This window comes from Oncorhynchus mykiss, chromosome 18 (assembly GCF_057628025.1).
Source record: "Oncorhynchus mykiss isolate SJ-2025 chromosome 18, ASM5762802v1, whole genome shotgun sequence".
Classification (NCBI taxonomy): Eukaryota; Metazoa; Chordata; class Actinopteri; order Salmoniformes; family Salmonidae; genus Oncorhynchus; species Oncorhynchus mykiss.
In genome coordinates this window covers 53,138,212-53,148,268 of record NC_143039.1, presented here as the reverse complement: position 1 = coordinate 53,148,268, position 10,057 = coordinate 53,138,212, and the positions used below count along the sequence as shown (strand labels likewise).

Here is a 10,057-nt window from a genome sequence, read left to right as displayed (position 1 = left end):
CCTAGAGAGTTTTCAGCTATACTTTTCGTGGCTGTTTATTTACCACCACAGACAGATGCTGGCACTAAGACCGCACTCAGTCAGCTGTATAAGGAAATAAGCAAACAGGAAACCACTCACCCAGGGGCGGTGCTCCTAGTGGCCGGAGACTTTAATGCAGGGAAACTTAAATCAGTTCTACCAAATTTTCATCAACATGTTTAATGTGCAACCAGAGGGAAAACAATTCTAGATCACCTGTACTCCACACACAGAGACGCGTACAAAGCGCTCCCTCGCCCTCTATTTGGTAAATCCGAACACAACTCTATCCTCCTGATTCCTGCTTACAAGCAAAAATTAAAGCACGAAGCACCAGTGACTCGGTCTATAAAAAAGTGGTCAGATGAAGCAGATGCTAAACTACCGGACTGTTTTGCTATCACAGACTGGAATGTTCCGGGATTCTTCCGATGGCATTGAGGAGTACACCACATCAGTCACTGGCTTTATCAATAAGTGCATTGAGGACGTCGTCCCCACAGTGACTGTACGTACATACCCCAACCAGAAGCCATGGTAGAGCTGCTGCTTTCAAGGTGCGGGACTCTAACCAGGAAGATTCTAAGAAATCCTGCTATGCCCTGCCACGAACCATCAAACAGGCAAAGGATCAATACAGGGCTAAGATTGAATCATACTACACCGGCTCCGACACTCGTCTTATGTGGCAGGGCTTGCAAACTATTACAGACTACAAAGGGAAGCACAGCCGCGAGTTACCTAGTGACACAAGCCTACCAGACGAGCTAAATCACTTCTATGCTCGCTTCGAGGCAAGCAACACTGAGGCATGCATGAGAGTATCAGCTGTTCCGGACGACTGTGTGATCACGCTCTCCGTAGCTTACGTGGGTAAGACCTTTAAACAGGTCAACATACACAAGGCTGCAGGGCCAGAGGGATTACCAGGATGTGTGCTCCGGGCATGTGCTGACCAACTGGCAGGTGTCTTCACTGACATTTTCAACATGTCCCTGTTTGAGTCTGTAATGCCAACATGTTTCAAGCAGACCACCATAGTCCCTGTGCCCAAGAACACAAAGGCAACCTGCCTAAATGACTACAGACCCGTAGCACTCACGCCCGTAGCCATGAAGTGCTTTGAAAGGTTGGTAATGGATCACATCAACACCATTATCCCAGAAACCCTAAACCCACTCCAAATTGCATACCGCCCAAACAGATCCACAGATGATGCAATCTCTATTGTACTCCACACTGCCCTTTCCCACTTGGACAAAAGGAACACCTATGTGAGAATTCTGATTCCCCCTCAGGAAACTAAAAAGATTTGGCATGGGTCCTGAGATCTTCAAAAGGTTCTACAGCTGCATCAATGCCTGGTACGGCAATTGCTCGGCCTCTGACCACAAGGCACTACAGAGGGTAGTGCGTACGGCCCAGTACATGACTGGGGCTAAGCTACCAGCATGTCACGTGCAACCAGAGCATACAAAGCTCTCCCCCGCCCTCTATTTGGCTAATCTGACCATAATTATACCCTCCTGATTCCTGCTTACAAGCAAGAACTAAAGTAGGAAGTACCAGTGACTCGCTCAATATGGAAGTGGTCAGGTCAGGTGCGGATGCTACGCTACAGGACTGTTTTGCTAGCACAGACTGGAATATGTTCTGGGATTCATCCAATGGCATTGAGGAGTACTGCAGGCTACATTTCTTTAAATGGACAATTCTGTGAAATGTATTGTGCAAGTTTTAAATTGATACAATACCTGTTAGCAAAGGTATGTGCTAGAGATGAGATGCAGGAGCTTGCAGGGATTTGTAGTTTTGTTTGACGTCTACTGATGCTAATTAGCATTTTCGGATCTGAGAGTAAATAGAGCTGAATATATTGTCCGAGAGAGATTTACATGGTTATTAAACGTCACATTACGAAACACAACCCTTATTTTAAGTGTTTCTAAAATCCCCTGGATGGGAATAATGAATGATGGAAAAACGATTGGAACCGTTTCCGTTTGACTGCAAGATTGTATAGGTATTATAACGCCTCTACTATGGTGCTCTATCGGGACGCAGATACAGATCCTCAGATGGGTGGGGTATGCGCATTGCTAGTGGAAAGGAATGAGGAAGTAAATGGGATTGCTAAGAAGACCCTCTGGATAAAGGATGTGGAATTGCCAATGAGCAAGATAGCTCTTAGGGGACTGATATGAGAGTAGTAGTGTAGATGTAGCAGTACTCTGCTTGCGTTGTGTACAATCAATCATCGACACGAACTCCAACGTGTAGCACCAGTCATGGAGATTTGTTCTGAAAGGAACAGCACAAAATTGCACGTCATGCAATGCACGGCTCACCATCCAACTCTGCACTCACGCACGCGGGTTTGGTGCTTGTTCACTGGGCATGTAGTTACCAAAATAATACAATTACAATATAATATCTTAAACAATATACCTGATAGGAACAGCACAAAATTGCACGTCATGCAATGCACGGCTCACCATCCAACTCTGCACTCACGCACTGTACAAAATATATGAACCTCCCCCACTAGACACAATAAGTTGCTAGCTAGTACTGGCGGGAATTCTTTACAACAAAATGCACAACAAATATTCTCCAAAAAACACTGCATCTTATGTGTGATGTTCGAATAACATTTACATCAAATTTCTATAAATTGTACATTTAAATCATCACTTGAGAGTATAAAAATCACTTTTGACGTACAGTGCTTTGCAACCAACAACTTACCGCTGGTTTGGTGCTTGTTCACTGGGACGATTCTAACTGAAACATCCCCCCTCGTAAGCAAGCTACGCAAACCAGCCAATAAGATGCCATGTTGACTAGGTGAAGGCAAGACAAAACTAAAACCAAAAACCCATTGGCTTAACAATAAAGTGGCAAGGGGAATCACCAATATAACCCTGTTACATAGAGATGGCAGGAGAGGTGGAACAGAGACACAAAGGACAGGCATCTATCACAAGTACAGAGGAAAGAGTAGGAGGGGAGGACGGCTGGAAGAGAGGAGACCATCTTTACAAGGCTACGTTTGGGACACAACCGGCTAAATAAAACATAAAAAAATTATAGGAAAGCATCCAAGAGGAAGGTGTGATTACTGCCAGGGAACAGTGACCGGAACATGTACTGAACAGTGGTGTAGGGTAAACGCAAGTAATCGCAGTTTACCCACATTTTTTATTTAGCACAACAGTTTATCCACCTTTTGTGGAAAAATGCATTGAAAGTAAAGGGAGCGTAACGTTTTTCCACTGGGACCGGCAGTATGAGATCCGAGAGAGGGAGTGAGATCCATTATGAGTGAGAAGGGGATACTGAGTATATACTGATAGCATACTGAGTCATCATTCGAATAAAAAATGTTATATATTTTTTTTTATAAAAACGGGGTAGGCAGGTCGAATTTCCTCCGTCTCTGGCGCACACTCCAGTACAGTAGGTGGCGTTAATGGAGCATAACGTTGGATGCCAACCCCCTATAAATCCCACTGAAGAAGAAGCTATCTATAAGTCTCCTCCGTTTATGACATCTACTTTGTTTTGAGATTGCTTTCTAAAAATATATATCCAAACTATGTCTTCCTCTGATGTTGCTCGGCAGCTGGTACGTCATAAAGTAGTTTTTGTGTGTATTTCCCAGTATTTAGAGTTAGCTATCTGAATAGAAACTTTACAGAACATAACGAACAAGTTTAGGACGTTTGAGTCGAGTCAGACATGCCAGGGAGTGTCCCTTGCTAATTCTAACTAGCTTGCTTGTAAAAGTAACCAGCAGTGTTTTCCGAAAGTTGTGAAATTGGCTAGCTAGCTAGTCGTGTTAGCAACCGTTAGTAACGTTGTAGCCTCCTCCGCTATTTTCATAGCCGGCACTGACTGTGAAAGTTTAACTTCGTTAAGCTGTCGTTAGATACTGTAACGTTAAGTAGCTAACTTTAGATATCGATGTTTTGCGAACTGTGTCTTGGGATCAAAATAATGCCATGATTTAACGTCAGCTGCTTTCAAATGATTATATTTTGTTACGTTTCAAATGGCATTTCTTGTTCACTACGCTAGAGCAATAAACAAGAGGTTCAGAGGCTTATATTTGGTGTTTGAACAGACATTACTCTGGGGGATAGTCTGTTGATGTGTTATGTTGTGTTCCTGACATAAGGGAGCACATCCCCTCTCTCTGTCTGGCCATGTTGGGTTTGACAGCCTTCCAGACCAGCTGGTCAACAAGTCCACCTGCCAAGGCTTCTGTTTCAACATCCTCTGTATAGGTAAGACAATAACCGTCTCTCTCCAACCAGGCCTATCCCCTTGCTGCCTCTCACACTCCGTCTCTCTCTCTGTGTGTGTGTCCCACCAGGTGAGACTGGTATTGGTAAGTCGACCCTGATGGACACACTGTTCAACACTAACTTTGAGAACTGTGAGTCGTCCCACTTCGAGCCACAGGTGAAGCTGCGAGCCCAGACATACGACCTGCAGGAGAGTAATGTCAAACTCAGACTCACAGTAGTCAACACTGTGGGCTTTGGAGACCAGATGAACAAACAGGACAGGTAGGGAGAGTGGTGTGTGTCACATCACTGTCAGCTTTTAAGACTAGCTGAACAAACTGGGCAAGTGTGTGTATACTAACCTTATGTTTCTCCTTACTAGCTACCAGCCGGTGGTGGACTATATAGACCGTCAGTATGAGACGTATCTCCAGGAGGAGCTGAAGATCAAGAGAAGCCTCCATAACTACCACGACTCCCGGCTCCATGCCTGTCTCTACTTCATATCGCCCTCAGGACACTCCCTCAAGTCCCTGGACCTACTCACTATGAAGAAACTAGACAGCAAGGTGTCTGTCAAAGGCTTCTGGTCACTGGCCCAGTATAGTCACTGACCCTGCTCATATCACTGTACTGAGGTCACAGCTCTCAGATCCTTGTGGCAGTCAAACACTGAACCAACTGTAGGAAGGAGATATTAAGCTCCAGATGTCAGGGTACTTTTTAGCTTCTCGAATCTGAGTGTTAATGTGTGTAGTTGTGTATTCACATGATGTATGTGAATGCACATGACTGAGGCCAGGATTCAGTCTGTTCATGTTTGTACGTTTTCTATGATTTTTATTTTTTTTTAATTTAGCTGACCATCTTATCCAGAGCGACTTACAATAGTGAGTGTATACATTTTTGTACTTGTCCTCAAGCGCCATGCTCTACCAACTGAGCCACATGGGACCACAATGCGTCTTTTAAAGGCAATGTTACTGAGTTTGTGGAGATCACATTCAAGGTAATCGCAGCAGGTGACTGCTCAATTGGAAGTCAAGCACGCTATATAGCGCGGTTTCAGAATTTATCCCTGCCTGACTGTGTCGTAGTTTAGTTTTACCCTAGATGTGTCCACTCTGGAGTGGTCTATAGTTCCTCTGCGCGCTGTCTAGTCACTCACAGTAGCTGGCATGAGCTCAGCTGTGTGTGTGTGTGTGTGCCCACCCCAGTGATTACCATCTGAATGGGGTTGTTTTCTGTGGGATGCTGTCTAGCTTTCTTTGTCCTGTATGGATAGAGAGATGTAGTGACTCTGAATAGATGGGAGAGCGAGAACAGTAAAAGTAGAGGACTGATGCAGAGCGAGACAGAGAACAGTGTGTTTGTACCAGGCGCAGAGAGTATATACTTAGCTGTGGTGTGGGTTGTTGGCAAGAAGCTTTTGTAGGCTGGGTGGGATTCTGTCAACACTACGAATCTGAGTCTGCAGCTTGCAAAGTACTATGAGTTGCAGGGGCCTTGTAGACAAGCTAGCATGCTAATGTCATGTAGAATGTGCGCCTTCAAAATGGTTTCTTTCAGTACTAAAATACATATTGTGTAATTCTCGCCGTCCTTATTTGCACAGAAATAGCACATTTTGTCTGTATGTGCGTGCTTGTTCCAGGTGAACATCATCCCAGTGATAGCCAAGGCGGACACCATCTCTAAGAGTGAGCTGCACAAGTTTAAGCTCAAGATCATGAGTGAGCTGGTCAGTAACGGAGTTCAGATCTACCAGTTCCCTCTGGACGATGAGACTGTAGCCAAGGTTAACACTACCATGAATGTAAGTACACGCACACTCATCTGCTGCTGCACATGGTTATGTAGTTATTGTTGACAGAGCGTCTCAAAGATGGTATTCACATAAGTAGCTTAGTGTCTGTAATGTGCAGTCTACATCTCAGGGCTATGTCACAAAGCCAGCTAGAGATATGCAGGATCGTCTAACACTAGCTAGCTTCAGTTGGCTTCACATTCTAACCAAGGCTTCATCCCATGTCACAAAGGGTGGGTATTGATCAAACGCCTGCCGCTAATTCAAACCAGGCTTCAAACTGCACATGCATGTCACACGTGGATAGCTCAGCAAGTCAAAAATGGATTTGAATTAAAACAATGCTCGCATACCCTATCCTGATTTGGGACAGTTCCTCAACTGGAAGTGTGTGTGTGTATGTCTGTGTGCAGGGCCACCTGCCGTTTGCTGTAGTGGGTAGTACAGAGGAGATGATGGTGGGGAACAAAATGGTGAAGGCTCGCCAGTACCCCTGGGGCGTAGTGCAAGGTAAGAGCGAGAGTGTGTGTTTGGGTCCCTCTGTTGGGCAGGAGAAAATGGGACAAATCCACTGTTGTGCTGATTGTGTTTCAGTGGAGAACGAGAGTCACTGTGACTTTGTGAAACTGCGTGAAATGCTGATCTGTGTGAACATGGAGGACCTGAGAGAGCAGACTCACACACGTCACTATGAACTGTACCGCCGCTGCAAGCTGGAGGAGATAGGCTTCAGAGATACAGACCCTGAGAGCAAACCTGTCAGGTACGATACACTCACATTCACTCTGGCACTAGTGAAATTGAAGTGTGTATGACCTTTGAAATGTGTGCACAGCCTTCAGCAGACATATGAAGCAAAGCGTACAGAGTTTCTGGGGGAACTTCAGCGGCGAGAGGAGGAGATGAGACAGCTGTTTGTCCAGAGAGTCAAAGAGAAGGAGGCTGAACTCAAAGATGCTGAGAGAGGGGTACACGTCACATGCACACACATATACAGTAACACACCACATTCACAAATGCACATATATTACGATACTTAGCAGAACATGTGTTTTATGTGAAGGTATCCATTGTAAGTCTCTAACCATTTTGCTGCTGTGTGAGTAGCTGCAGGGAAGGTTTGAGCAGCTGAAGCGGTTGCATGCGGAGGAGAGGGGTGCGTTGGAGGAGAAGAGACGAGTTCTAGAGGAGGAACAAAGTTCCTTCAGTAAGAGACGAGCTGCAGCCCAGCTACTGCAGGCCCAAAACCTTAATGCTAACGGGAAGAAGGACAAGGACCGCAAGAAGTGAGTTGCAGTACCTCTGACCTCTAGGGCCATACTCTAAATGTTCTCTTTTTAATGTCTCCATTTGAGCAGCTTAGATTTTTTTCTATAGATGTTTGATATCAGTCTGTGCTCTGACTGAGGGCAGTTCCTAACACATGATTGTCCAGCTCCCTTCTCTTATTCTCCCCCACTTTCCTTCTTGTTCCCCATCTCTCTCCATCTCAGCTCTGGGTTCATGTGAAGATCAGCGTGACTTGGATCAAAACAACCACTGGCATCTAGTCCTCTATTCTGCCCTCGTTGGCTAGATTCTGGCACTAAATAGAAAGTAATTTCACAGAGCCTGCTTACTTCAAATGTCTTACTTTATAAAGAAAGGAACAACAATAAGCATTTTAAAACTGACTGTACTGTCAACAGCCCATAAGACATCAGTCTTCAGATGTAAGTTATGAGGCTCACGTGTTATTCCTGTTCGTTTTGCTTCATTGTTTCTCCTATAATTTCTTTCAGCAGCGGTGGCAAAGTTATTCGGGGGTGTGGCCAATGGCGTGGTTTTAGAGGCCCTCTTGGCATCAGATAATGTTGCTGTTTTAAAGTTAATTTCCTACAATTCTACACATTTTGCTATGGCTTATGCCATTTTATGCAATCTGAGTGACTCAAACATTGTAACAAAATCAATGGGTGACATGGAATTTTACATTCTCCCTGACTGTCAAGTTTTATTTTGAGTGTTAGTTCTCAAAGAGCTTACTGGGAGAAAAAAAATATTGCTTATAGCTGTTGCTATTCTGGTTTTGGTGGTTTAAGTTTATATTAAAAATGTTTTACCATCCAGAAAACTATTTTAAAAAACAATATAAAATAATATTGTGCCACTGCTAAACGTATGTAGTGGAAACACTGCTTTGATGTTCAGTGACAAAAATTATGATTTTATACTTCATTTTAGTGCCCTTTTGCTTTATATCTCCCTCTTAACCCCTGCCACTATAGGTCACCAGTAGCATTGCAGTTTTGCCAATGAATTCCCTTTTTACTTGCTTTACACTTTACTGACTGTTTCACTACCATTTATTAGTAAAAAATATTTATTTGGGTTGTAAATTTATTTAGGAATTGGATGGGATTTCTGTAAATTTACACTCGTTAGGTATATTAATTTTCCTTCTTAGGGAGAGTTTAACCAATGATTCTATTCCAGTGAAACATAATTCTATGCCAAACTGAAACACTTGAGTGCTTAGTCTTTGTGTGCCTTACATGTGATATTTATATGGACCAGCGCCGATCAGGGTACACTTGTTTACACAAGTGATGTCATGTTTACATGTTTTAACTACCCCAGTCTGACTCCTCTTCATTCCACTGTCCCTTCACTCATTTGGCATGCATTTGATAAACTGTGTTATTGGGGAAAGATTTTAATGTCTATAACAATTGTATTTTTCATAAGTTATCTTTTAAACCAGTGTCCTATGCGTTGTGTGCAATTTTGTTCTCAGTTTTAAATCAATAAATTGTCTATGTAGTGAAACTGACCTGCAGTATTATACATTTTTCCAACCGTATTTCTCATTATTTATATAAAAGCAGTTAAAACTCTGCCTCTTTTTTTTTTGTTGATGTCTAGGCTACTTAAAAGGTGTTTTCTGCTCTAGTACTGACTGAGGTGATACAGTATCTGCAGTGTTTTTTTTCTTGCCATTTTATTTACTCTCTCCTGACACCCTGATCTAGAGGTCTTCTCACTTCCCAAAAATAAGATCTGAACCGAATTGACCCTGACACAATCCGGTCATAAAAATAAATCAGATTCGGACCTGAGGTGGGTATGACTTCTTGGATATGACGTTACAAACTTGGCCCACCTGTATTTAGGGAGCTTCTCCCATTCTTCTCTGGAGATCATCTCAAGCTCTCAGGTTGGATGGGGAATGTCGCTGCACAGCTATTGTCAGGTCCCTCCAGACATGTTCAATCGGGTTCAAGTCCGGGCTCTGGGTGGGGCCACTCAAGGACATTCAGCGACTTGCCCTGAAGCCTCTCCTGTGTTGTCTTGGTTGTGTGCTTAGGGTGGATGTCCTGTTGGAAGGTGAACCTTTGCCCCAATATAAGGTATTGAGAGCTCTGGAGGAGGTTTTCATCAAGGATCTCTCTACTTTGCTCCGTTCATCTTTGCCTCAACCCTGACTAGTCTCCCAGTCCCTGCCGCTGAAAAACATTCCCACAGCATGATGCTGAAACCACCATGCTTCATTGTAGGGATGGTGTCAGGTTTCCTCCAGACATGATGCTCAGCATTCAGGCCAAAGAGTTCAATCTTAGTTTCATCAGACCAGAGAATCTTGTTTCTCATGGTCAGTCATTAGGTGCCTTTTGGCAAACTCCAAAGTGGGCTGTCATAGGCCTATTACTGAGGAGTGGCTTCTGTGTGGCCTGATTGGTGGAGTGCTACAGAGATGGTTGTCCTTCTGGAAGGTTCTCCCATCTTCAGAGGATCTCAAGAAGTCTGTCAGTGACCATCAGGTTCTTTGTCACCTCCCTGACCAAGGCCCTTCTCCCTGATTGCTCCAATCAAGTTGTAGAAACATCCGAAGGATGATCAATGGAAACAGGATGAACCTGAGCTACATTTCAAGTCTGAATACTTATGTAAATAAGGA

General features: G+C 43.9%; 1 protein-coding gene across 2 annotated transcripts; it reads left to right on the top strand.

Annotated features, from left to right (window-relative positions):
• The first annotated feature begins 2,980 nt into the window (after positions 1 to 2,980).
• Positions 2,981 to 8,932, top strand: LOC110496360 (septin-10). Of its 2 annotated transcripts, XM_021572215.3 has the most exons (10): positions 2,981 to 3,649; positions 4,202 to 4,310; positions 4,400 to 4,595; positions 4,696 to 4,882; positions 5,968 to 6,129; positions 6,534 to 6,630; positions 6,715 to 6,883; positions 6,956 to 7,088; positions 7,228 to 7,406; positions 7,614 to 8,932. In XM_021572215.3, the coding sequence occupies exons 1-10, from the start codon at positions 3,620 to 3,622 to the stop codon at positions 7,627 to 7,629; spliced, it is 1,278 nt and encodes a 425-aa protein (XP_021427890.2). In that variant the 5' UTR covers positions 2,981 to 3,619; the 3' UTR covers positions 7,630 to 8,932. The 2 variants fall into 2 exon arrangements, with proteins under 2 accessions (XP_021427890.2, XP_090064911.1); XM_090208785.1 differs by lacking the exon at positions 7,614 to 8,932 and having other exon boundaries at positions 7,228 to 7,410.
• Positions 8,933 to 10,057: the final 1,125 nt, after the last annotated feature.